Here is a 26,924-nt window from a genome sequence, read left to right as displayed (position 1 = left end):
TGGATAGGCATTGCAGCATGTCTTTACAGCGCATGATATAATATGTTCCTCAGTTCTTCATTAACTCGCCCCTTCGATACAGTAACGCCGTGAACTAAACATCACTCTAAGCTATGCATCATGGGCCAAAAAATGTATGATGTGATCTTGAAATGAACAAAATATGGTATTGGGTATTATCGCACCAAACAACTAACTCCAAAGCGCCTCGCTACTATGCCATCGCAAGTACTCATACACGCGTCAAGTTCGCTCCCTCAAAAGCATCGTACCAGCCCTTCATTTCCCACCGCCTCGTCAACAGCCATTGCTTCGTCTTGGCATTCTCATAAATATACGGTTGTTTCCACCACTTCTCGTGGACGCTGACCAGCCCCTTGGCGATATCCACGTCGTTCGGACAACGGATGTTCCAAGTGTATGCGATCTCCCGCCACGGCATCGGCCCGTCCCAACGATGTGCGAAGTTCATGAGGTTTTGTTCGGGGTATCGGGGGTCGAAGGAGTTGGGCGTGTTGAGGAGCTCTTTGTAGTAGTTGAATGCGTCGAGCGAGGGTGCGAGGATGAAGAAGCCTGCGTTCATCTTGCCGGCCTTCTTCAGGCCGGTGCCGTGACCGGGTGGGAAGGAATGGGTCGAGTCCCAAACTTCGGAGTTGGATGCGAGGAGGTAGGTGGAGGGTAGGTTCGTTTCGTTCGTGGGCTTGGTGGCAAGGAGCTGGGCGCCTGGGTCGTCGAACACGCCGTCGAGGTTCTTGAGCAGCATCGAGTCGCCGTCCATCACCAGAATGCGGTCGTACTGTGTCATTTCCCAGACGCGTAGTTTCGTCATAACGTCGTCCCATCGGTGCAGCTCAGCGTGGACCCAGCTGTCATTCTCGGTGTGCAGGAATTCGACGGCGTGGACGATGGCACCATCCTTCGCTAGGCGGTCGCGCCGGGCCTGCGAGACGCTGGGTGTGACCATGACGACGACATCGTGCTTCGTGCGAGTCTCCTCTTTGTGTACGAGCTGCCAGACGAGAATGCGGATAGCTTGGAAGTACTTGTCCTCCTCCAGATCATCGCCCGCATCAACGGTTCCGGAGAGAAACGTGACGTATGCTAGTCTCTCCTCTCTGTCGAGGGTAATGTTGGCGTTGACATAGGGCGGTGGTTGCGGGATTGGCTCCTTCTTTTCTTCTGATTTGGCGGCGCTGTCGCTTTTGTGACTTTTAAACTCCGGAATAGAAATGTGATCGAACGCGCGCGTTTCCACGGCGAGAAAAACAAATGTCGACACGATGACAAACGTCCCCAGCGCAATCCGGATCCATCGAGGGCTGGCAAAGATATTCCAAGAGCCGGAGGGCTTCATCCAGTTGGGCTTCGACCCAGACATGGACGCCATGGTGCTGGAGCAAGAGAACGACTGAACACAAGCTTACCGGCAGGCAGCGACGCCCGCCGTATTTCAACCTCATCCCTTTCCACGCCGGTCCCGTAAGCCCAGCCGCATCCGGTTGGACAGCATATTATGCGAGGGGGCAAACCCGTCGAAAGGTAGGCAGCCTACCATGAGTCGCGGACACCCCGGCATATCTTGCGCTGTCCAGACCCTTGCGAACGCTGACAGGCTTGACAAGCAAAGCTTGGCGAGAATGCGATAGTTTGATTAGCTGCTAAGCATGCAGCGGAGATGATCGCCCCCGCCCCCTTGTCGGCGCAGTAAGACCAGCTCAGCCCTGTACGTCTGGGGACTTGCCCGTCGAGTATCGTGAACATAACGGGCCGAACGCTGACCTAACCAAGACTGCACAAGCAGAGTAGCCTCGGTGCAATGCGCAAATACTTCCTCCTTGGATGCGCCCTTGGACGCCTTGTATAACCGTCCGAAAATGAAGAAATTGATGCGAGGCTCGTATCGCGTTTGATCTTTCGCTCGTTTGCCCAGAATAGCCGGGCTAGCAGCACTCGCGCCACGCCTACTTAGGTACAATCCGCTATTTCGGGGCGCCTAACGACGCCAAATTAAAAACGCAAAGCTTACGGTCTGGAAACTTACAGCAAGACATGCTGTCGCAGTAACAGAAAACTTCTCATGCGCAGTCCGATCGTTCTTCGGAATGTTTCGATCAAACCTTGGAACTATCCGGCACCGACGGAACCATAGTACAGGTACACGAGCAAACTAATCTGGTAGGAACACAGGCATGTGCATGCCTAGAAGGAGCAACGTTTAATAAGATTGTCCGCATTTCTTTCCTGAAAAGTCTGACGGGATCGTCGGTGTAGGGCCGTTGCAGCCAGAGTACCCAAGACGGTGCTTTCGGCCAGATTTCGCCTGTGTCGCGCCGTGCTGCGGTAATGAACCTGGTCAATCTTCTAATCCGCTGGTAAGATTGCTGAATAATCGGTGGAATACCGTTGGGGATTCTAGTGTAGGAGTATACTAAGCGCATCGTAACGGCAGCGCACCGCTTCAACGCCATATCGCGGCGGGTGTATGATTGCACAGATATCCGGGTATCGTTTCGTCCCCTCCCATGCCTCACAAGAACGGTGTATGATCTCGCCTTGACCATTGATGGACGGCGCAGCCACGTCGGTTACGCAAGCTACACGTTGTAGAGGTACGCCTGACCGGCGTTCACGCGGTATGCAGAAGCTTTCCAAGCCCTTGGGAAGAGTGCATCTATGATGCACTCGTCGAGCATTCCCTCTATTTGAACGGCTTCCGCATAACGCTACTTCCTGATGGTCTTGAGCTCTTCAATCGAGGTCATTCCACAGCTGTCGCGGGTATCCGTACCGGGTCTCACTCAACGAGGTAAGACTTTGCGTATGATGCAACGCGGCAGAAGCAAACATTGTACCTCAATGGAGCTCAACCGCCGTGGTCGTCGCATCTAGATTGGGGGGGCGCAATTCCCTGGCGTTCTTGGACACCCCGAAGTCAAACATCAAACGTGTTTCTTCCCCCATTGTGAGCCCCTCCGTTGAGGTTGAGGCGAGGTAGTAGCCCCATCGCTCATCATAGCGGCATCCGATTGTTCGCCTTACACTTACATTTGACTGCAGCCAATGAGACGCAGATGCATGCGTGTGACGTGGTATATCGCCGGGTCCGCGGAGCTGTATGATGTAGTCAATACAAAGCTGCAGGCCTAGGAAGATAAGGAGGCGAAGCAACCCCAAATCCTTTCGGACGAAGTGCAGGATGCAGGCTAGGTACTCAAACACAGCACGTGTTTCAGCTTGATCGCAACATGCAACCCAACTCGTCAGCCTGGATTTTACCGTCATTCGTGGAATCGTATGAGATCAGTGGAGGCTGTGTACCTGTCGTCGTCGGCAAGGCGCCTGCATGCCAAGGCCTCGCCTAGCTTCCCGCCTTCCTTCGAATCTGCCCAGGTGGCTGGACTCAAGACTTGGGCACAACAGCCTTAGCGGCCTCAGCAAAACGCGCCCTGAGAGATGCCCACGGCCAGTCGCTCTGCCATGAATTTCGCAATCGCAGCGTAAACACTGGAATGCTGGAAAACATCCAGACCAACAGCGTGCGTCGACGTCGCACCTTCCCCTCGACTCTATTTCGGCAGTTATGGGTCTCGCGTATCGACAGACACGAGCACGACCAACAGAATGCTTATTCATCCCTCGCCCCACGATGTCACGTGCAAGGAGGTCAAATGCAGTCCTACCAACTTCCTAAAAGAGAAAGAGCCTACAACTACTTCGGAGGACTTCGAGCCACTTAAAGCTGAAGAGATGAAGTGAATAGATGACGACATAGGTCTATCGCTTTCCGATAATCCACGTCCTTCACCTCGTTCAAGCTTGAACCTATTGCCATCAAAGATGGACACTCACAATCTATTCAAGTATCAAGGAATACTGCTAGACGCCAGTCGACGGGAAATCCGGTTATTACATCTCCACCCGTCAAGCACTGGGCGCATAACAGCATCACTGAGCGTGAAGGATCTCGCAAGTGCGGCTGGCACTTTTGCATGCGTCTCTTATGTATGGGGTGATCCCAACAAGACGGTACCGATCGATATAGACGGCCGGGAAGTACAGATTACGACGAACCTCTTCGACTTCCTCTGTCACATCAGAGCCTCAAGCGAGACCCTCACACTCTGGGCGGATGCCATATGCATAAACCAAGCCGACCTGAACGAGAAATCGCAACAGGTGGCCATGATGGGGGACATCTATTCCAGATGTTCCGTCGTGCACATTTGGCTTGGTACAATATCAGATTCTTTACCACCAGGAACAGCCCCTTTCGCCTGGATCGAGCATATGGCAGAAGGAAAGCACTGGCACACTCTTCCCGGCATTCTTGATGAGCAAGATGGAAAGCCTAGCGAAGAGTTCACCAACGACCGAATCGCCTTCGATCTCATGATAAGCAGCCCATGGTGGCAGCGATCTTGGACCGTCCAAGAAGTCATCCTACCCAAATCCACCATCCTCTGGTACGGGACCTACCATACGACCTGGAACAGCTTCGCACAAGCGATCCGAAACCAAGACACGCGAGTCAGTTACTGCTGCCTACCTGAGACTCTAGAAACAAAGAAACATTGGCTTAAGATCAAAGTCATTGATGCTTTCATGTACGAGCATGAGACGATCAATTGGTTCCGAGAGTATTACCACGGCAGCATTGCCACTATACCTGGTCATACATCCACTATCGACGGAGTGATGCCATTCAAAGAAACGCTACTCTCCTTCTCGAAGCGACAGTGTCATGACCCCCGCGACAAAGTCTTTTCCTTCCTAGCGCTAGCACCACCGCGGATGTTCGACAACTACAAACCGGACTACACGGAACCCTTAGCGGAGACCTGGACGGATGTATACCGACTGATGCTAGATCACACTGCTGATGTTTCAGCTGTTCTGCAAGGCAATGGGTTTGGGCCGAATGGCAACGGCAGACCATCTTGGGTTCGCGATCTTGCTAGTATGCCCACCGACCCCATGTATGAGCGCCACAGGCTTAGCCTTGCCGGAATGTACCAATGCAGTGGAGAATCAGTGGGCACATTCATCTCAACCGACAACGGTGAGCTGCATGTCAAAGCACGGGAAGCAGATGTCATTCGTCATGTGAGCACACCACACACTCTTAAATCTGGTCCGAGGGCGATGATGGCCAACATGAGACATTGGCACCAACTGGCCATGCAAGTGCTATCCTGCACCAACGAAGCGATCATCCGAAAGCCTTTCCAACGCACACTATGCGCAACGCTGCACTCGATGAAAGAAGGTTCCTCATGGCGCCGCAGTACAGATGAGGATCTGCCTAGTCTCCAAGACTGGCAAGAGTTTCTGGATTCGGAGCCTGACGTCTTTCCGTTTCACTCAACGTATCTGTCGCCGGTTATAGTGGCCGCGGAGGATCGCTGCTTTTACATCACGGACAAGGGGAACATGGGATTGGCTTATCCTGGTGTAAGGCCTGGGGATGAGGTTTGCGCTTTGATGGGGATGCGAGTGCCGGTTGTATTGCGGAAGGCAGAGGGAGAGCACGATGATAGGAATGCTTATCATTTCATCGGAGACTGCTTTCTACTCGATCACATGGATGGGGAGATCATGCGGAATGAGGAGGAGATTAGGGAGGTTGTTCTTGTCTGACATCGCCACGATTCACAACACGAGAGAGCGTAAAAGACTTAACAAGATGAACTACTGGGCTTAGAGACGGAGCGCGTCCCATTCCACGTGAACTATGGAGCTCGCTACGAAACATTGAACACCTGACTACCAGAGACATGTGTCCAACCCACTTGCTGACCAATCTTAGAATCGTAGTTGTTGAACGTCGCATTCCTGTTATCCTGTTTCCGATGTCAGTGTTGGCCCGATGTTCGCATTGGCATGAAGTTACTCGCCTCTGACTGCAAAGTCTCGATAACAGCTCGGTTGAGTTCCTTGTCTTGCAATGCCGCAATCTCTTTCAATGCACGGAGACAGTCTCTGGAGCTGATCTCCGACACTTCTGTTCTGCACAGTCTACGCTGTTCTTCGCATGCTGCGGGGAACAATTGCACGAGATCGCTGACGAGATCCGTGATATCTTCGATCAACCTCTTGAAATGCTTCTCTTCGTAAAGTGCCCACTGCACCTTTTGCCGTAACGGTGTACTATTCTGGCGTTTGATGGATAGAGAGCGCATTCTTTCGTGTAGCAATTGACCTACAGGCTCCATGTCTGTGGCTGAGTCTAAAGTCGCAAGGTTCCACTCGACTTCTCCTGCCCGGTTTTTGTACTTAGTCGAAATACCCTCAGCGTTTGCGAACAGATCCAGTATCTGTGACAGTACTCTTTCGGCTGCGGCTACATCTCCCGGCGGTCCTGTTGCTAGCCTGACATTGTGAGCGTTGCTGAAGTCGCTGTCCAAACCAACAGATTCGCCCCAACGCGAAAGTCGCAGTCTTGCATTATCCAGCTTGAGTAGGCTAGTTTGGAAATTAGTGCCGAAAGCACGTCCAAGTCGGATGTATTCGAAGCAGTCTATGGCGTTGTTGAAGGTGCTTGCAAGGGCCACGATCCCAAATGCAAGACCAGCTGGTTCCATGGTGAGAGTCAGCGAAAAGACGAGGATGCTGATATAAGAAGAAAGCCCACGAAAGGAATGTTTGATAGATCGCGATAATGCGGGAACGCTCGCGTTTTCGTTGTTGCTCACGCGGAAGGCTGAACCGCTGCGTGTGGCGCCATCGGCTGCATGAGCCTTCAGCCGTCCAGAAGTCTGCCTCGCAGAATCTCTCTGTGGCTGCCTCAGTCCTGCCATGCGCACAATACTTTCCCTAAGCCGACATCCGTTGCCCTATCCCCTTGCACTGCCTTGCTTCTCCTGTGACATGTCGCACATCTTCGCCCTTGCTACTTAGCAGCCATGGATCCACATACACCCGCTCAGCCTTGCAGCTTCAATAACGACGGTGGGAGGCTTGCCATCCAAACGGGGGCGTATCATAACCATGGCCAAACAGTTGTGAAGTATGCGCACTGCTTCGGGATGGAAGATAAGTCCAGGGTTGCTGACGGAGGAACAGTCAAACCTCGGCCGACAAGCTCAAGCGATTGCCGCACGCCGTCGAGGCGCCGTTCAACGCGTACATCAGGCAGCACGAGCCTTTCTGCCTCCCCTCGACACGAACCGCCCTCTTAGAAGCGATATACGATTGGACAGATGCACAAGACGAACGATGTTTGTACTGGTTGAGTGGACTCGCTGGTACGGGAAAGTCGACAATCGCGCGGACTGTGGCTCGCAGGCTCAACGATCAAAGACGCCTAGGGGCCAGCTTCTTCTTCTCCAAAGGCGGCGGCGATGTTAGTCATGCGGGCAAATTCGTAACCAGCATCGCCGTCCAGCTTGCGAGTCATGTCCCAGGAATACATCAGCATTTAGCTGATGTACTTAAGAAGTTCCCTAATATCTCGAGTCTTTCGTTGCGCGACCAGTGGCGCCACCTTGTCCTTGACTTTTCATTTGCACCAGCCCTTACAATCGACGCCAGTTCTGTCATCCTAGTTGTTGATGCGCTGGACGAGTGCGATAACGGCGACGACATCGGAAGAATCATTGAGCTGTTGGCTGAAGCTCGGGACCTGGACGGACTACGACTCCGAATACTTGTAACGAGCAGACCTGAAGTACCGATTCGACATGGTTTTGAGTCTTTTGACCACATGTCGAGCACGCTGCTCCAGCGCTACGTGCTACATCGCATAGCGCCCAACATAGTCAATGCTGACATAGCGCTCTTCCTGAGCCACAATCTAAAGACTATCGGTAAACAACAATACCTAACTGCGAATTGGCCCGGTGCTAGGGTCATTGCAACGATGACAGAGAAGGCCAGTGGTCTTTTCGTCTGGGCGGCGACAGCGTGTAGATTCATCCAAAAAGGAAGACGATTTGCGGAGCGGAGATTGAAGTCGATCATGAAGGATGATGACCGTCCGATGGAGCCCGAAAAACATCTCGACAACTTATACCTTACCGTTCTGCGAGACTCACTCTCTCCTGAATACACCGCAGAAGAGAAAGAAGATCATTGCAAGATGCTGAGACTCGTGCTCGGAACCCTGACAGTCCTGCATGTACCTCTCAGTGTGCAAGCGCTGGGTGAGCTGCTGGGCGTGGGCAGAGAAGGCATCGAACGGATCGTCCAAGACTTGCATGCAATCCTTGATCTGCCGGAAGATGAGAATCGAACAGTCCGCCTTCATCATCCCTCCTTACGTGACTTTCTTCTCGATCGAAATCGATGCACGGATATCAACTTTTGTGTAGACGAAGCACAAGCGCATAGTGTTGTAACGTCCAAGTGTGTTGAGCTAATGACACGCTTTTCCCAAGACAATCAAGACATACACGCAGAGATCAAGTTTAGCTGTTCGCCTTCCGGGATTTTACTTTCACATTCTCTGGGGCTGTGGTACGCGTGTCTACACTGGTATTTTCACTTCGACAAAAGCGAGATTGAGCTTGCTAAGAATACTCAAGGTCTCGTCATCCGTGAGGAGTATCCTTTCAATTGGCTAGCACGATGTGCTGCAATACGTCCGTGGGGAAGGATAGATTCAATCAAGGCCTACGGAGATCTGTACGCCAAACTCGAACTTGTATTAAAGAAAGTTGAAGCATAATGCTTACGGTACGCATCGGTACTCCATTTATTTTTCTTTCTCCGCAGGTTTTAGCTCTTTCTATGCTTTTGGACAAGTTCTTAGAGCAACAAACTTCACATCTTAGTTTTAACCACTGAATCTCTAAGGAGTTACATTCAGCTTCAATTCTTGAATGGGTTATTGAGGAGATCTGCCGCGTTGTGGGCGCAGTTCAGCGCGCTAATACATTTACCAACAAATACAAGGGCGAAGTTTCATTCTTCTATCTCTCCCTCTGAAAGATGGCAGCAGCACATAATTGTAGTGTAACTTGAGTTATTAAGCTAAGATTTCAGAATGAATTGTGATCGCAATCCACTAAACCTGAGTCTCACACTCGACAGGTAGTTGGACACGTAGCTGTACCAACGAGCTCTGGGCGTCGTTGCGAGTAGCTAAGGGGGAGTATCATCTCAGTTAAAGATTTTATAACATTTTGATATCCAGACTAGCTGAGAAGATATGTGCCCAACCACCGGTGGATGGCAGTAGGGTATCGTAGACCAAAAAAAAAACAAATACTCAAACAAAACAAGACAAAGCTCGCAAAAAAGCGCAACACACAGACCAGACAAACTGTCGCCCAAAGTGATAAAGATATGCCTCCGACTCCCCCATCCTAGTCCCACCACATTATGCATATAAACCGTCGTTCGTAATCCACCTATCTCCTCGCATCACTCTCCCTCCGATTACTAGGCGCAATACTGCTTCCTCTCCTCATGCGATCACTAGGCGCAATGCTACTCGCCGCAATACTAACAACATCGCTCATGCTATCCTGATCGCGCTGGTAACTATACTGCATGCCCGAGTCAGGGCCTTTGAAGCCGTTGTCCCAAGCCGAGATGCGCGAAAGAAGCCTACACACCCAAATTAAAACGATTCTTCTTGCACAGCAGCGAGATACGCAATGTGCGATGTGGATGTAGATGTATGTGTGCCCTTACCGATCGTCTGGCGGACCGTAGTATTCTTCTGGGATGAGCTCGTAGTCGCCCTCGACGGGGAGGTAGAAGGCGGATACGGCGATGGCGACGGAGGTGAGGAAGAGGATGGTCCAGCTGGCGGTGCAGAGGGTCCAGGAGAGGTCGAGATGCCAGCCGGACCAGAAGCGCTCGTCGTGGTCGAAGAGGAAGGCCTGGGCGTGTGACTGTTAGCATGCTTTGCTTCTGCGATGGGCATGGGACCCTGCAGAAGCAGGGAAAACGCGGGGAAAGACACGTACCACTATGGCCATGCCGGCGCACTGGACGATGGCGCTGAAGGAGAGGACGCCAACGGCTACCTGCCAGCCCGCGGCGCGGCGCTGGACTCCGCCTGAGATGATGACGATGAAGGAGACGATGGCGCAGAGCTCGACGACGACGCCGAAGGAGGTCAGGAAACCGACTGTCCGCCACATGTTGCAGAAGGACGGGTCCTTTGTGCAGTCACTCATCTTGGGGAAGGGGACACAGGTGCCCGTGACGGCGGAGCAGCGACTGTGGAGGCCGTACGAGTATTCGCGCTTGCCGTCGGGGCTGTAGCTGACCCATCGCGGCATCGAGATACTGGCGATGGTCATGATGGTGCCTGCGCAGTCAGTCAGTCTCATTTTCCTTTGTAGCGGCATTATCATCGTCTCTTACAGGCCAGTGTGAGGATGAGGCCCACGCCATATACAATTCTTCGCGTCATGGTGGATGTGTAATTACTGTCTCAGCGGGTGGTGAGAAGTTTCGCCTCGAGACTTTTGTCGAATCGAGACGGTGGCGCAAAGGGAGGAGTTGCGGGGTTTATGATGCGGCGGGATGCGCGATTAGGTGTGAGGCGTGCAGTTGCAGCGTGCGTGCGTGCAGGACGGAGAGGCTCTAACTCTAGGCGGCGGTTGAGTACAAAGGGTGGGTTGGCAGGCGCGACCGAGCGAATAGATAAACAGTCGCCAGGTGACTGAGAGCAGGCGCAGGTGCGGGGAGGACGGATTCAGCCGGGGCTACACGGGGTCAGAGCGACACCATGATATGGGTGCGAGTTGGCTGATGGGTGGGTGTGAAAAACGCTGCTCTCCCGTCTGGAATCGCGCTAGGAGGGGGAGGATCGTGGTATGGCGAGGCGTGTGCTCCATGACGACAGGGGCGCTTGGACGCCTTTCCCCACGCGCCCCTAGCTTCACTTCACCGCTAGGACTTTTCCTCGACACCACCTACTGATAGCGCATAGCGCGTTGTGGGTATAGCCAGTGTCACGGTGTTCACATTCTCATTTCACGTATATACGTTATACGACATGTCCCCTTCACCAAGCGAGCGCGAAGGATTCATCGCTTCGGATGGCGCAAACACTGCATCGCATTTCGGAAAAGCGGTGTCAAATCCCATGTTGAGCTTTGCGCCATGCTCCGATCGCCGATCATGTCGTGATGGACATGGCATGATCCTAGGCTCTGCTACTTCCTTGAAACTTAAACTTTTGTCAAGTCTTGTGAACTTCCCAGTATCCTCCGACTCCAAGTCTTTGCGTGTCACAGGTACGAGGCATTTTTGGATGGGATGATGGATTGGCAGTTGCATACACTGATAAGGATCTGGTCACGCACACCAGCCACACCACCGATCAGCGTCAGCCCACCGGTATGCGAACTGTAGCAAACACGTGGGGCAGATGCGATATTGCAATGGTAAATCGCAGTACCGGCTGGATGCGAGTACAGCAATGGCCATTTGAGATTTGCCTCACCGCTTTAAGCCTCACGATTGATGTCGCTATACAGCTATTCTTGCTAGGCTAGGGAGGCCTCGGTGATAAGAGGCGCTGAGCTAGGTAGTAGGCAAGGACCTAGTGGATGCACTCCGCACTGCAGCATCATGCAGCTACCATATTGGCCTGCATCTGTCATTGGACGATTAGTGCTGCAACGGCGCATGCCTCGCACGGAGGAGAGAGCGAATTGATAACGACGCACGTCGTTGAAGGCTATTGGACCAACTGCCCGTCTAAGGATGGCATGTCCAGCCTGCAAGCTTACAATGGAGCTTTGAAAGTATACATATAGTACAGAGGACATATTCCTCGAATGGGTAGTGGTCTAGAAGACAACGTTCTCGGGGTTGCGCTCAGGCTGTGTCCTCGGCTTCTGCAGCATCTCGTAGCAGAGTATCGACGCCGCAACGCTGACATTCAAACTGTCGACTCCGACCTCGTTGGCCTCGCGGCCATGGGGGATTCCGACCTTGTATCTCGCCAGGTTGACCAGACTGGTCTTCAATCCAGTGCCCTCAGCACCCATCATGAGGATTGTGGGGTGCTCGGCAACTGGGCTGTGGTCGGCGGGAAGACGTTTCCTGCCCTGCGAAATAGTGTAAACTACTTTGTTGGATCCAGGCTCGGGTGCGTCTTCGGTTGAAGAGAGACTTGGGGGCGCAGGCGGAATGGCGTCGCTCGCGTAGATGCACCACCCTGCACCCGCGCTCTTTTTTAGGAAGTCGGTTGGGTCTCCGACCTTGAACAGCGGAATGGCTTCAGCGGCACCGGCCGAGGCCTTGACCGCGATGTGGCTCCAGTTTGCGGTATGGTGGGTCGGCGTGATGATGGCGTCCGCACCCAGGACATAGGCTGAGCGTGCAATAGCCCCAAGATTGCCTTCATCGACCTGTCTTTGTTAGCTATCATCTTATAGACGGTATTGTTGTATTTACTACTCCGTCCACGTAGAGGATCAGTGGGTGTCTCCACCCTCCCGACTTGTACGAGTACGGCTCTTGCTTGCCGTTGACGAGCACGTCTTCAGCGCTTTGGCTATCAAGTGTGACCCTGAAGCTCTCATCCTCAAGAGAAGCCGTCTTCAGCTCGGTAATGGGAGGGACGGGCAGAGGTGATGCCTCGAGAATCACCCCGTTGTGTGGTCGACCACTACTTGCTTTGTCCAGAGCGCGCATATACTCATCTCCAACTTCTTGTGTGATTGGGAATAGCTTGTGCGATCTGATCCGAGATATGAGGCCTTCTCTACTCGCACCTCGTGAGTGTACATAGAGGTTGTAGAATTTACGCCGGTTCGCCTTGATCGCAGCTACCACGCTCCCATACCCGTATACGAACTCTGAAGCGGCAGTCGTGTAAGGGAGTGACTCTGGTCCTCGGACGGAAGGTTTTTGTGTCTCCGTGCTACTTCTCGTCGCGGAATCGGGATCAGAAGACTCTCGGCCATGGCGTTCTCTTCTGGCGCCCTTCGAATCCGGTCTTTGAGAGAATCGCGGTTCGAAAGAACGATCGTTTTCATCCCGAGCTCGCGGACTGTATGATGTGGCATCATCACCCCTTTGGGAGGATCGAGCTTCAGTGACACCTTCGTCAGCTACATCGCGAGTGCGGGGCGTGTATGAAGGCGCCCTGTCGTCCCTCCAGTTTCTCTCAGGTCTCTGTTTCCGTGAGTCGTTGCGATCATTTGTCCTATGTTTCCGTAAGTCGCTGCGATCATTTGTCATACGCGGCCGGGGCCTATCGCCATCATCATAGCGTCGGAAAGTTCTTTGTGGGTGTATATCCCCGTTTCGTCTCCCCTCTGGATCCAGCCTGTGCGGAGATCGTTTTTTCTCGCCATACTGTCTCTCATATTCTTTTTGTGCCTCGCTGGGGCGGTGCGAGCCCTGCTCGACTCCCGTTCCGCGCGCATCTCTTCCAAAGCTGCTTTGTCGCTCTCGTTGAAACCCGCCTTGTCGTTCTCTTCCCAGATCACTTGATCGTTCTCTTCCAAAACCACTCGATCGATCTCTTCCAAAGCCGCTCGGTCGCTCTTCCTTGAACCGACTCGGCGCATCGTCATCGCGGGGTATACGTCCGAATCTGCTACTGCGAGGTGCTACAGTCGAGCGATCACCGAATCTTGGTTCTGGATCGTCACGAGGAGGACCAAATTTCTCGAACCGTGCCTCACGGCGAGTCACACGGCGATTCTTCACCGGTTCATCTCTTTCGTCGTTGCGGTCGTTTCGTGTCCGCGGTCGGAAGGGTCGATCTGGTCCACCCTGCCTGCCCCTCTCGATGGCGGCAGTAATTGATTTGTAGCGGAGGAAGGTGCGTGGGGTGACCAATTGGCGTGATCGCAGTAGCGTGCTACTAGTTAGGCAAGAATAAACCATAACAAGGTCAATTTGGCAGTCGTGGTGGAATTCGAGACTTAACTTGTAACCAGCGCTTTTGCGCTGCGACAAAAAGTTCCTGATTGCCAAGCCAGGCGTTCGCACTAAGACGACAAGCGCGGGACGCGAAGTCACGCGTCTGGCGTTTGGGCGCTATCATCGTTCACCGAGACGCGACGGAAACCACGGTACAGCAGCGCGCCTGCATCCCCATTCCCCACTCATCCCGCATTTCAAAGCTGTACATTGTATCTGCCAAGGATATCGAACCTTGTCCTAATTGATTTCTGCACCCCTCGACCGAGTCGGGCCCATCAGATGCTGTCGACATAGATCCCTTGCCAAAAGAGCCGTCCCGCAATCACGCACCACACTAGACGAACGCATCGCAGACCGCAAGATGAGTAGCGACGAAGATGGCGCGGCGCTTATGGCGGCGTTCAAGAAGAAGCCGCCACCAGGGCCCAAGGCAAACGCGGCCCTGAGTACTCCCCGCCCCGCGCCTACAAGGGAAGCGTCTGATTCCCCCGCTACAATGTCAATGCCAGACGATATGGACGAAGAGTTCACTATGCATATCGATACCCCTCCTCGCAAGCGGCGGGCGGTATGCGTTCGAATACCCTCAGCGAAAGTCAAGAAGACGGAGTACAGGTACTATGAACCTCAAGATGAAGTGGAGAAGATCCTGCGCGAGTTCTCTGGGAAGAAGGGCGAGATGGTTTACGAGGTCAGGCTGTCAGGTGACCGCGTCAAACAGGTGAGTGATTATATCTTGGATGTCTCAAATTCCCTTACTATCACCGGTAAAGGCAGCCCTCGCGCCGGGTGCAGTTGGTCCCGCTATATGAGCACCACCTCTGCTTGGAGTCCTTCTTCTCTACAACTATCTACTCGAAGTATCTTACTAAGTGTCTATAGATTACCTTCGAAGAGCTCCTCGAACTCAACGGTGGCCCAGAGGCACTACAAACCTTCCAACCCGACGACGATCCAAACGCGACCGGTAGCGACGACGACATGAGACTTCGTAATCGCGCAGGCAAGGCTGATCACGAGGGCTTTGTGGATATCTCGAACTTCCCCATCTCTTCTTCCGAAGACGACGATCAAGACGAGCTTGCCTCCGATTCACCAGGTCGTCGCAATGGCCGCTCACAAGGCTTGAGGCGCGCAGCCCGACGAGGACGTCCAACAAGAGGTCGCTCAGAGAACAGCGATCTCATTGCGCTCTCCACAAGTGATGAAGACTCCGAAGACGCCGGCAAGAAGCGGAAGGGTCGGCGTCGCAAAGGCGTACAACAACCCACACGACGTTCAACAAGACAGCCGACTCGAACAAACGCCAACGACAACGAAGACGATGACGAAGAATCGGAAGATGGAACCACAGACGAGTCCAGCGCCTCGGATATCCTCCGTTCAGATCTACTACCAGGTCGCAAACGCAAGGGACGTCCTCTGCGTGCTGCAAAGCCTGAGAAGATACCCCGAGCGGGAGTCCGACAATCTGATCGAGCAACACGTGCCACAAACAACATGCAAGAAGCGGGTATCAACGACGTCTATCGATCCGACTCGGCTCCGAAAGTGGCTGCACAGAAGGTCTCAGTCGTCCGAGAAGTGTTTCCGAATCTACCTCGAAGTGACCCTTTTCGTGCGCGACACGCCGGGGGTTGCGAAGTTTGCTTCGATGGCCCCAATGTTGCGCCTCTGGTCTACTGCCAAGGTTGCTCACTGGCTTACCACAAGAACTGCTTGGGCAACCGCTCCACGCGCGATCATCTAGTCACCAAGATTGGAGACGAGGAGTTCGTTCTACAATGCAAGAGGTGCATCAACTTCTACAAGAAGAAAGACGCAACTGCTCCTGATCTATCCAGATGTCAGGATTGCGCTATCTCGGGTCCTTCCTGTCGACCCTTTAGACGTCGCAAAACCACACAGCAGGAAATGAAGGAGCGCGAAGAAAACGACGGCCATGATCCAGTCGTCGACGTACCTTCTGAGCTTGTCAACGATCCCAACAATGTCATGTTCCGCTGCACTAAGTGCTCTCGTGCCTGGCATTACCATCATCTACCACCCATGTCGCAGTACGCTATGGACGTCAATCGCGACGACGAGGAGATGGCAGATGAGCGTTTCCGCGAATACTCTGGCAAATGGCTCTGCAAAGAGTGCGACGAGACTTTCGATCAGAAGGTAGGCGGTATCATCGCTTGGCGCCCGTCGGATGTTGAGACATACCGTCCGGGGACACCATGTGAACTCGTTTGCGAAGACGATAAGCAGTACTTGATCAAGTGGGAGAACGAGTCCTACTTCCGATCTGCATGGCACTCCGGAGCCTGGACTTGGGGTGTCACGGCTGCAGTCCAGCGCAAGGCCTTCTTTAAGCGCGAGGACGGACCGAAAATGCGGACCGAAGACGCCATCCCCGAGGAGTACCTTCGTATCGATATCGTCCTCGATATCAAGTACACGAGCTATGTCGAAGTCCGTAGTGAAGAGATTGACAAAGCTCGTATCAAGGAAGTTGACAAGGCGCTCATCAAGTACAAAGGACTCGGCTACGAAGATACAGTATGGGAGAGCGTACCAACCCCAGAAGACGGTGACAGGTGGCTTGACTTTGTCACTGCTTACAACGACTGGGTGGCCGGCCGCTACGTCAAGATTCCCAAGCAAGGACCACTCAAAGGACGCATTGAAAAGGCTCGCAGCACATCATTCGCCAAACTTGAGCGAGAGAAACAGCCTGATAACCTTGTTGGTGGTGAGCTGATGAAGTATCAGCTGGAGGGTCTCAACTGGCTTTACTACAAGTGGTACGACCAGAAGAACGCCATCCTCGCCGACGAGATGGGTCTCGGAAAGACGATTCAAGTCATTGCCTTTATGGCGACCCTCATCCAAGAGCACAACTGCTTCCCCTTCCTGATTGTAGTCCCCAACTCGACATGTGCCAATTGGCGACGAGAGATCAAGCAGTGGGCGCCGTCTCTTCGCGTGGTGGCTTACTTCGGGTCCGCCAAAGCTCGTGAGATGGCCTACCAGTACGAGATGTATCCCGAGAAGACAAAAGACTTGCGATGCCACATCGTCGTAACCTCCTACGACGCTGCCGCCGATGACAACTGCAGGAGGTTCTTCAGGGGTGTTAGCTGGGCAGGTCTCGTCGTTGACGAAGGCCAGCGCTTGAAGAACGACAAGTCCCAGTTGTATACAGCTCTCACAGCAGTTCGCGCGCCGTTCCGTCTTTTGTTGACTGGTACGCCGCTGCAGAATAACGCCCGTGAGCTCTTCAACTTGCTGCACTTCCTCGACGACACCATCGATGCTGCCGCGCTTGAGGAGCAGTACGCTGAGATGACAGCGGACAATATCCGAGAGCTTCATGACCAGATCCGGCCCTTCATTCTGCGACGTACTAAGGCCAAGGTCCTGACTTTCCTGCCGCCTTTGGGTCAGATCATTCTCCCCATCTCCATGAGCCATCTGCAGAAGCAAGTTTACAAGTCTATCTTGTCCAAGAGCCCGGAACTACTCAAAGCTCTCTTCACCTCCGACAAGCAGCTGAAGCAGCAGGAACGTGCCAACTTGAGCAATATTCTTATGCAGCTACGTAAGTGTCTTTGCCATCCGTTCGTCTATAGCAGGGAGATTGAAGAGCGAAGCGAAGTCGCCGCTGTCTCTCATCGCAATCTCGTCGAGGCTTCTGCCAAGCTCTCTCTTCTCGAGACCTTGCTTCCGAAGCTTCAGGAACGCGGTCATCGCGTGCTCATCTTCAGTCAGTTCCTCGACATGCTCAACATCATCGAAGACTTTTTGGACGGTATGCAGCTCCCGTACCAGCGCTTAGACGGTACCATGGGCTCTCTCGAGAAGCAGAAGCGCATCGACCAGTTCAACGCACCCGACTCGCCGCTATTCGCCTTCCTTCTATCCACACGTGCTGGTGGTGTAGGCATCAATCTTGCAACCGCTGACACCGTCATCATACTCGATCCTGATTGGAATCCTCATCAAGATCTTCAAGCCATTGCTCGAGCTCATCGTATCGGTCAGAAGAAGAAGGTGCTGTGTCTTCAGCTGGCTACTCGAGCGTCTGTAGAAGAGAAGATCATGCAAATGGGTAAGAAGAAGATGGCCCTTGACAAGGTCGTTGTTCAGGATCTGGACCGAGATGATCCCGAGGACGAGGACGTCGAGTCGATACTCAAGCATGGCGCGGCGGAACTCTTCAAAGACGACGATGCCGACCACGACATCCGGTACGACGATGCCTCCATCGACAAGCTACTCGATCGTAGCCAGATCGAGAATACAAAGACTGGTGACGATGACTCCGCGGAATCTCAGTTTGGCTTTGCCCGTATCTGGGTCAACGAGAAAGGCGCATTACAAGACGATTTCGACACGGTAGACGAGGAGGTTGCTCCAGATCCGGGTGTCTGGGACAAGATCTTGAAGGAACGACAAGCCGCCGCAGCCGCTGAAGCACTTGCAAAGGCGGAGGCTATGGGTCGAGGACGGCGGGCTAAACAAGTACGCAATGTCTTATCCTCCATTACTATAATTACTAACATCGTGCAGACTGTCGATTACGTGATAGATCCAAAAGATGCCGATGCAGCATCCGCCGCGGGAGACGATCGACGCGAGGAATCCGCATTACCGCCTTCACCAATCAAAAAGCCGAGCAGGAAGCGCAAAGCCAAGACAGGTTCCGAAAGCGATACTGACTTCCAGGCCGAGTCTGAAGACGAAAGCGAGCCTGAGCCTGGTCATGAGGACGTTGATGCCGCCAAGGAGCTGGGTCACGTTCGCCATCGCAGTACAACAAACAACGCCAGCTCTTCGCTGTACAAGCAGAATGGCGCAGGTGCGTCTCAAGTTCCTTCGTCAAAGTCCCCCACTGCACCTGTTCCTGTACAAACTACGCCTAAGAAGGGTGGTGTAAGAGCTGTCAGGTCGCCATTGAAGCCGGTAAAGATTGTGCCACCCAAAGGTGGTACTCGAATGAGACTTGAGCTCTCGACACATCTGAGCAGTGATGGTCGGAGTCATCCAGCCACTTCCTCAGACCAGGCGTCGTCACCCCATCCACCAGCCGCCTTCATCGACCTCTCCACACCACCACCAGAGTCATCGCCACAAGCCCCAAAGACTAACGAAGTGACAGTCAAACCCTTCGAGCGCGCCACCATCCCCATCCGTAACCCCCTCGAACCAACCTACGGCTCCTTCGGCAACCGCATTTGCCCCGCCTGCCACAAGAACCACCCTCAAGGCGCCTGCGAACTCAAAGCCGCCGGCGTCGAACATTGCAACCTCTGCGGCCTAGCCCATTTCGGCCACTCGCGCACCTGCCCACACATCAAATCCGAAACCCAAGTCCGGGAGATGCTCGAGGCGCTTAAGAACTCGCCCGAAAAGAAAGAACTCGTCGATGCGGCGATGAAGTATCTTCGTGGTGTCAAGGGCACGCTCGTACAGCAGAAGAAGAGGGATAGGGAGAAGGCGGCGCTGGCTAAGGGCCAGCCTGTTCCCCCACCTACTTACTCTGGTATGGGTCGTCCGCCTAAGAACGCGTATAACAGGCCGCCGGGTAGTATGAGTGGGAGTGTGAATGGTGCAGGTTCTGGCGCTGGTTCTGGCTCGGGTTCTGTGGGCCCGCCTATGTCTATGTCTGGAGGTTCTTCGAATGATCCGTCTCGTTCTTACGCCCAGTTCGCGCCTCAGGCACAGATGGAAGGGGTGTATGGTGGTGCGAATGGTGTTATGCAGCAAGCACAACGTATGGCTCAGCAGCAGCAGATGGTTCAACAGCTGCAAGGTCAAGGATATGACGATCAGCAGGTTGAGAATGCGCTGAGGGGCTTCTTGTTCCAGGGCTAGAGGCTGGGTGCGTCTTGAGAGACAGGGCCGGAAAAGGCGTTTTGGCATGGCAAGGTAGTTTGGCGTATGGAAATCATGCATGGGGTTTATGCTTGGTTTTTGAGGGATTGGAGCATGTTTGCTAGTCACATCGATACCCCGTAATGAACGTCAGAACGTCGTTCATACATCAAAATTATACGGTATTAGACATGTGTCGCTTGCCAACAATTTGTGCTTATCATACAGATCTCCATATGCAATACCACAATCATGAGTGTGAATCCCTCTACAATTGCCCACTCTCTTACTCCTCCTGAGTAGGCGGGTTCTCGCTCCAAACCCTAGGCATCGTTGTCAAGGCTGGACACCAGAGTGCCAGTCCTCGTCACAAGCTCTCCTTCCTCAGCGCCAGCGATAGTATCATGAGCATGTACAACGTCTCCCTCCTCGCCTTCCTCATAACCCTCCTCCCCCAGTCCCTCTCCCTCCTCCTCATCCCCCTCCCCAAGCGTCTCCCTCAAACTCTCAACCCAAGCATCATACTCGCCGACATCCTGCGTCCCCGCCCCAGCACCTAACACCTTCCCCCTCTGCTTCCCCTGCTCTTCCTTAGCAATCAACGCCTTCTCCAGAACCCCAATCTTAACCTCGTCTCCATCGCCTCCCAATGAACCCCCATCCCAACCCCCCTTCTCATCACTAACCAACCCGTTCCGCCAACAAAACGCCAACCACTGCCGCCAATGCTGATTTTGCTCCAAGACCTCAACGTTACCAATAACGAACAGCGCTTCTTTTGCTCGCGTGAGCGCGACATTCATCTTCCTACCTCCACCCACGATACCCAAGCCGGCCTTTTCGTCTTTAGCCAAAAACCTCTTCCGTGCTCGTGTTGTACATAGCACAACGACCCGTTTCTCGAGACCTTGGAAAGCTTCCAAGGGACCGATGTTGACGTCCCACAGTCCTGCGCCTCTGCCATACTCGGATGAACGGATCATTGAACGCAGGAGTTTGACTTGCGCGGCGAAGGGCGACATGATGCATATGTCTGATTGCTTGACGGAGGAATAGCGGTGGAGGGTTTGGACGATGTTGCAGGCGATGCGCGCTTCGGAGATGTTGTACCAGCCGCCGTTGTCACGTTCGATTTCGTCGAGGCCGGTGTGCGGGATGAAGAGGACGGGCCACTTGCGGCCGCGCCAGAGATCGGATTGTTGGAGTGGGGTGGTTGATAGAGGAGCCTCTGGGATCAGGGTATTGTTGTAGAAGAGAGCGCTTGGTACGCTGAGGATGGCAGGGTGGGAACGGTAGTTTCGGACTAGTAATGTGAATGGTGGGTATGTGATCGGTAACATTGATCGCTTCAGTACTGGTGAGCCGGATGATGGCTTGATCTTTGAGCGCGAGAGAGGGTGGTTCTCGTATAGCGGTCGTTGAAAAAGCCGGGCGAACAAGGACCTGCGTACGAGAAGGTTACGGGATGCAATTCGTGGCCCCAGCTGCTTTTCATCTCCTGCCATCACTACGCGTGGTTGGGTCGACGTGGTCGGATACGTGAATGGTGGGCATACAACGCTAATGGCAGGCAAAACGTCTAGTTCAGTAGCTTGAGCTGCCTCGTCTATAAGTAAGGCGCTCCAATGTAGCTTCGGATTGGGGATTTGGTCGTCTGGGTTGAAAGCTGATGACATATTCCTTTGTATAGTCCAGAGATCGTTGTTGGTCAATCTTGCGTCTGCCAGTATCGCCGCGTCTTGACAAGAGGTTACTACGATGTTGAAAGCCATGAGCTCCCGGAATGGTGGTAGACAGAACATGTCGTTCTCGATATGGCAGTACTGCAATAGCTCCCGTGGTACCTCGTTATCGGCCCTTCCTGGTCGGTTAAGTCGAAATAGCTCCTTTCGTGCGAGATATTCCTTGAGCCTGAGTGCCAGTGTATCCGCCGCTGCCTCTGATGGAGCGCATATTAGCATGTGTGCGACATCTGTAGTGTTTAACAGTTGCATTGCCGTCTCCACAAGCGTCTTTGTCTTTCCCGTGCCTGTTAAGGTTGAGATAACAAGTTAGTGTATGTCGTAGATGCGATTCGTACAGTTGTTCCCTTACCTGGCGGTCCACTGATCAAGTAAGGCACAGTCCCATATATGTTAGTACATATGTCGTTGACAGCATGCGCTTGTTCGTAGTTGACAGCGCGATCGAAAAGCTTGCGATGGGGAACTTTGCGCAGTGTAGTTTGAACTTCGCCATGAGTTTCATCGGGAAACAGGATTCTGAGACTCCAATCGTTATGAGAATCGTGGGATGCGACTCTCGTGGCGTCGGCGTTAAGTGTGGCATATTTGACACCAGGCGATTCGCCAAAATGATTTAGCCTGTCGTTCGAGGATGGGTAGCCATATGTCCGTGGGGAGAAGCCGACGAGTCTCAGCTCGGAGCTGAGGTGTGCCAAAGCTTTTCGCCGGCTTTGGAGGATGTTGAACTTCAGTGGAATGATGACATTAGCGAACATGCGCATGGGCGATACCGGTGGACATAGGCCATCTGCTTTGATATAGACTGTTTCTTGCGCACGGTTGACACCGAAGACTGCGGCATTGTGCTGTACGCCTGTCCAGGGCCTGAAGGCTATTGAAGGAGATCCCATGTATCCGAATTGGTAATCATCCACATAGTTTGGCATCAACGTTAAGGCCCCTGTTTCGTTAACATACAGTTGACGTATCTGAAGCACATCGCCCATTTCAATGTGTGGGTTATCTTCTCTTAGTCCTGGAACTAGCAGGCACCACAAGTCTCCCATTGGATGGTATTGCCAGAGCGGGACTTGATACATCGCGTATGATTCGTTTTCTTTCTCCTTCGCTACACGCTCTATGGCGGCCGATATGTCGAAGTGTTGCAGATAGGTGGACTCATTGAGCGACGTAGGAAAATCCGCTGCTGATCTGACTGTGTGATCTTCAGTTTCCGCGTAGGGTGGCGGTATAAAGCTTGTTCCGGTGAATGTATGTACGTAATTCTCAAAGTCGATCCAATGTCTAGGTCTTGTGTTGATGATGGTAGCCACTTCGGTGTTGATTGCTTGAAGACCTGGCGGAATGAAAGGCGCGGCGTATACATCATAATCCCATGCAATGTCAGCTGGGTCACTCTCGGAGGTATCATTGTTCCGGGAAGTTTCTGGTATACCTTGGTCCGTCGGTGAGACTTGCTGCTCTTTTGGCCTGAAAGCGATATTAGGAACGGCTACAAGCTTTGATATGTCCTTTTCCATGGTTTTACCGTGCTTATGTTGACCTGTGTTCACACCGGAAGTGTTATGCGGCCAGGTAGTTGCTTGGGGCATGGCGCTAGGGATTGTCGTAATGCTTTATGAAGTGCAAGCGGCAGTATTCACCAGGCGCGACTGCCAGACCTTTTGAGCCACGCCGTTCCCCAGACTGGCTGTATTGGGAAAGCTGAATGATGTCCTGGGTCAAACTTGGTATCATGGAAGATTTCCGCCAGAGATGCGAGAAGTTACTGCTATTGCGAACGAGCACTTCGTCGCAATATAAAGATCCCGAGAGGTAGGTTGAACCAGGAGCTGGCCTCCAGTGCTAGAGTACCCTAATATTCCAACAGAGATGAAGAATAGTATCTGGTGTACAAAAGGGGACAGGTTATTCCAAACATTAGACTCCGTGGATCACCCTTTTGGAAATGTGATGAACTGCGAGCGTTCGTTTGGCTGGAACGCGGGTGTTAGGAGGCTGAGGAATGAGGAAGCAAGCCGCATCAAACAGCGCTGATAGATATATTGTGATGTATACTTTCAAGAGATGGATTCAAATCGCGTCAATATCGGGCGTCGTTGTGGCAAGAGGTCTGGTGTTGTAGGTGTAATGTCGCGTAGCAGGCGTGGCAATCGGCCCTGCTTAGCGCCGCGCTAAGGCTCCGACCCAAACGCGTACCTACGTACGCGCTCCAGTCCATCTTCCAGCCACCCACGACGACTGGAGAGACAATGTCTATCATTTATTGTACGGTATCACATGTCGCTATCATATCAGCAGCATGGGAGCGTGTATCTTTTGTTATAAGATCGCTGATCAAACGCAGAGCGTTGTCTCGACGCGACTAGACGCGCTATCACAATTACGACAGCCCTACAGATAATCGTAAGATTTGCGTACACTACGCGAAAATTGTGACAGAAGCATGCGTTGTTCGGCTGGAGAATCGCATGTGTCATACATGTATCCACCCGTATGTTGTGCTGCATTGCTGCTATCGAGATCGATCTTGCTGCACTTCCCCGCAATACGTCATGATCCGAGGTTGTACAGGTGGACATCAATTTGTCGAACATGCCCCATCAGGAGAATAACATCTATCTTACTGTTGTGCGACCGAGCATCATCCTTTCTATTTCCCATCACATTTCCTCTACACTGCTTCATCCAACATGTCCAATCAGCAGCTGGTCGAAAGCAAAGGCATCTTCCACGGCCTACCTGTATACCCCTCGTCATTGAAAGGACTTACAGCCATTATAACCGGCGCAAATGGTATCTCTGGTAACTACATGCTGCGTGTGCTAGCGCAGGATCCCGAGCGATGGACGAAGATCTACTGTTTGTCAAGGCGACCACCCGCGATTCCAGATGGACTACCGAAGAATGCCGAGCACATACCTCTCGACTTTCTACAGGACTCAGAAGATATCGCGAAAGTGTTGAAGGATAAGGGTGTCAAGGCTGACTACGTCTTCTTCTACTCGTACGTTCAAGTCAAGCCGAAGGAGGGTGGTGGCTTGTGGAGCGACGCCGAGGAGATGTGCAAGGTGAACAGTACGTAATAGTTGATCTATAACTTCCCATTTTACGAAACTGACCTACCGCAGCCGCCCTTCTCAAGAACTTCTGTGAAGCTCTCCTCATAGCCAACATCAAGCCAAAGCGCATCATGCTCCAGACCGGCGCGAAGAACTACGGTATCCACCTCGGCCCTGCAGCTACTCCCCAGGAAGAAACAGCACCACGCGTCACTCTGGAACCCAACTTCTACTACCCCCAAGAAGACTTCCTCTGGGACTTTTGCAAAAAGCAGGGTATCGATTGGAACGTATGCATGCCAGCGGGCATCCTCGGCGCTGTGCCAGACGCCGCAATGAATCTTGTTTTTCCGCTGGGCGTCTACGCAAGTGTACAGAAACACCTAGGCGAGAAGCTCGAGTTCCCAACTGACCTGCAAGCATGGGAGGCGAACAGATGCATGTCGAGCAGCAAGATGAATGCGTATATGGAGCAATGGGCTGTGCTTGACGATGGGGCGAAGAACGAAAAGTTCAATACTATGGACGGTACGACCTTTACGTGGGGTAATTTCTGGCCAAAGTACGCGGGTTGGTATGGCATTGGCTATGAGACTCCCAGCCTGGACGACAGTGCCTACACGGTCATTACCACAAAGCACGATCCGCCTCCGCGAGGTTTTGGGCCACCAGCAAAGCTCCGCGTGCGGTTCACGCTGACGGATTGGGCAAAGCAAGAGAAGGTACAAAACGCATGGGAGGAGATCATTTCTAAACATGGTCTCAAGGTAGACAAGCTTCAAAATATGGATATCGACCGCATCTTTGGCTTTACGGACGGAGGACTAATGGGCTCTTCTCTGGATCTCACGATGAACAAGGCGCGGAAGATGGGATGGCATGGATTTGTCGATTCGAACGACGCTATTAGGGAGGTGCTTGGAGAGTTTGCAACCCTCAAGATGATTCCTGCTCTGGGCGCGTAGTCTGCGGAGCTCATATTAATTTCTCCTTAGGAAGAATAGTCTACGAAACACACGCATTTACGAACTTCGCGTTTCCAGACCTACTATACAGTACATGGACAAATAGACACCGAATACTGCATCACCGTCCGTTGAGTGAGTCATACTAAAACTGAGTGATGACTATGTATACCCTACGATGAAAGAGTTGTTTTGGCCCTGCTCTGTAGCACAATCAAAACAACCGAAAGAAATGCGTCCAGACATACCCCATCCGGAATGACCAGCGAGAAAGATTGCCCATAGAGGATGCTCCTGCGCTGATATCACAGTCGACATACCTTTCCAACATGGCTTTCGGTTTCGATTTTGACACCAGTTCGAGGTGTGAACGTTGTACACCGACTGGGTTACAGTTCTGTCATGCCCAGGACACTGCTTTGAAGCTTCTAAGCTGACGATAATCGTTTGGATGATCGAAAGCACTGAAACTATCCCAACAGAATCGCCATTGATACGACCGCAGAATGCTATGTCATGTAGCGGTAGTCTCGCCGGCTTTTCCAGGCTGAGGTAGAGAAGCCTATCAGCTGGACGAGTGACGGCGGGGCCAAAGTGGCATTCGCCGCCGCCGGTGTTCACAAGGGGAAAGCTTGACTCAGTGTCTGGAACGTTTGAACCGGAAGATGCAGCCTCAACGGACAGTCCGTACATTACGGTATTATCTTGAGTGTGAACCGAGCCTTGGGAGCGGACAACTGCGTTTGCCCAAAACTGGTCGAGACAACGAATACCGATTGCCTTTTCGGTAGGAGCCATTTCAAAAAATAGGCTCGGCAACACTGCGTACGCACCAGTCCTCCAGCCGATGACGCGTCGTATGTCGACATCTGCTTCTTGATCCACCCAATCTGGGCTTGACGCTGCATGGACCACGGCTAAAATTTGTACGGCTTTCCACAATGGAAATCCAAGACTGCTTGGTTGGGACTCATGACCTGGATGCAGGCCATTATCGATGATTGAGCTCATTGATGCTATCCAATCTGGTGTATCAAGAGCAATGTTCATGGAGTGGCGCAGGCTCTCAAAGTCTTCTGGGGCTAATCTGCTGGCAACCGATATGACAATAGAAGCTGAAATGATGCGAAAGTTGATCAACGCAGGTGGAAAGCCTGTTTCCCATCCAATACTCGAGCGCTGCTTTTGATCCAGGATGATGACCCAGTCCTCGGAGCCCGCGATCTTCTCGTAACAAGGCGCTAGCCATTCCGCTGCTGTTGGGAAATGGAAAGCGGCAAGCCGTATCGCAGAAGGAGTGGCTGCGAATTTCGGTTTCTTCCAGACTGGACAAGCTTGTACCTGACCCATGTTGGTAGAATGACTGCTTTTAACAAACCCGCTCTTCCATACGAAACTCAAGTGATCCTGGATGTATTGATAGACGTCCTCGAAACGAGACT

General features: G+C 52.7%; 8 protein-coding genes across 8 annotated transcripts; 3 read left to right on the top strand and 5 right to left on the bottom strand.

The window, feature by feature from the left end:
• Nucleotides 1-232: 232 nt before the first annotated feature.
• J4E84_007069 (uncharacterized protein) lies at nt 233-1,387 on the bottom strand (the record flags this gene model as incomplete). Its single annotated transcript, XM_049389655.1, has 2 exons — nt 233-1,319; nt 1,383-1,387. The coding sequence occupies 2 exons, from the start codon at nt 1,385-1,387 to the stop codon at nt 233-235; spliced, it is 1,092 nt and encodes a 363-aa protein (XP_049242848.1).
• Nucleotides 1,388-3,837: 2,450 nt separating this feature from the next.
• On the top strand, nt 3,838-5,637 carry J4E84_007068 (uncharacterized protein; the record flags this gene model as incomplete). Its single annotated transcript, XM_049389654.1, has 1 exon — nt 3,838-5,637. One exon carries the CDS (start codon nt 3,838-3,840, stop codon nt 5,635-5,637), a length of 1,800 nt encoding a protein of 599 aa, XP_049242847.1.
• A 215-nt stretch (nt 5,638-5,852) lies between these two features.
• J4E84_007067 (uncharacterized protein) lies at nt 5,853-6,212 on the bottom strand (the record flags this gene model as incomplete). Its single annotated transcript, XM_049389653.1, has 2 exons — nt 5,853-6,152; nt 6,204-6,212. The coding sequence occupies 2 exons, from the start codon at nt 6,210-6,212 to the stop codon at nt 5,853-5,855; spliced, it is 309 nt and encodes a 102-aa protein (XP_049242846.1).
• A 3,138-nt stretch (nt 6,213-9,350) lies between these two features.
• J4E84_007066 (uncharacterized protein) lies at nt 9,351-10,253 on the bottom strand (the record flags this gene model as incomplete). Its single annotated transcript, XM_049389652.1, has 3 exons — nt 9,351-9,549; nt 9,637-9,827; nt 9,915-10,253. The coding sequence occupies 3 exons, from the start codon at nt 10,251-10,253 to the stop codon at nt 9,351-9,353; spliced, it is 729 nt and encodes a 242-aa protein (XP_049242845.1).
• Nucleotides 10,254-11,753: 1,500 nt separating this feature from the next.
• J4E84_007065 (uncharacterized protein) lies at nt 11,754-12,277 on the bottom strand (the record flags this gene model as incomplete). The annotated part of the gene is made up of 2 exons (XM_049389651.1): nt 11,754-12,206; nt 12,269-12,277. The coding sequence occupies 2 exons, from the start codon at nt 12,275-12,277 to the stop codon at nt 11,754-11,756; spliced, it is 462 nt and encodes a 153-aa protein (XP_049242844.1).
• Nucleotides 12,278-14,206: 1,929 nt separating this feature from the next.
• Nucleotides 14,207-19,710, top strand: J4E84_007064 (uncharacterized protein; the record flags this gene model as incomplete). Its single annotated transcript, XM_049389650.1, has 3 exons — nt 14,207-14,566; nt 14,728-18,357; nt 18,406-19,710. 3 exons carry the CDS (start codon nt 14,207-14,209, stop codon nt 19,708-19,710), a joined length of 5,295 nt encoding a protein of 1,764 aa, XP_049242843.1.
• A 323-nt stretch (nt 19,711-20,033) lies between these two features.
• On the bottom strand, nt 20,034-21,948 carry J4E84_007063 (uncharacterized protein; the record flags this gene model as incomplete). The annotated part of the gene is made up of 2 exons (XM_049389649.1): nt 20,034-21,621; nt 21,941-21,948. The coding sequence occupies 2 exons, from the start codon at nt 21,946-21,948 to the stop codon at nt 20,034-20,036; spliced, it is 1,596 nt and encodes a 531-aa protein (XP_049242842.1).
• A 2,200-nt stretch (nt 21,949-24,148) lies between these two features.
• J4E84_007062 (uncharacterized protein) lies at nt 24,149-25,482 on the top strand (the record flags this gene model as incomplete). Its single annotated transcript, XM_049389648.1, has 2 exons — nt 24,149-24,533; nt 24,587-25,482. The coding sequence occupies 2 exons, from the start codon at nt 24,149-24,151 to the stop codon at nt 25,480-25,482; spliced, it is 1,281 nt and encodes a 426-aa protein (XP_049242841.1).
• Between the last annotated feature and the right edge of the window lie 1,442 nt (nt 25,483-26,924).

The sequence above is a fragment of the Alternaria hordeiaustralica genome (genome assembly GCF_023758085.1).
Source record: "Alternaria hordeiaustralica strain BMP 2776 chromosome Unknown scaffold_14, whole genome shotgun sequence".
Lineage (NCBI taxonomy): Eukaryota > Fungi > Ascomycota > Dothideomycetes > Pleosporales > Pleosporaceae > Alternaria > Alternaria hordeiaustralica.
Note: the sequence above shows the minus strand (reverse complement) of the source record. Positions and strands in the feature narration are given on the sequence as shown.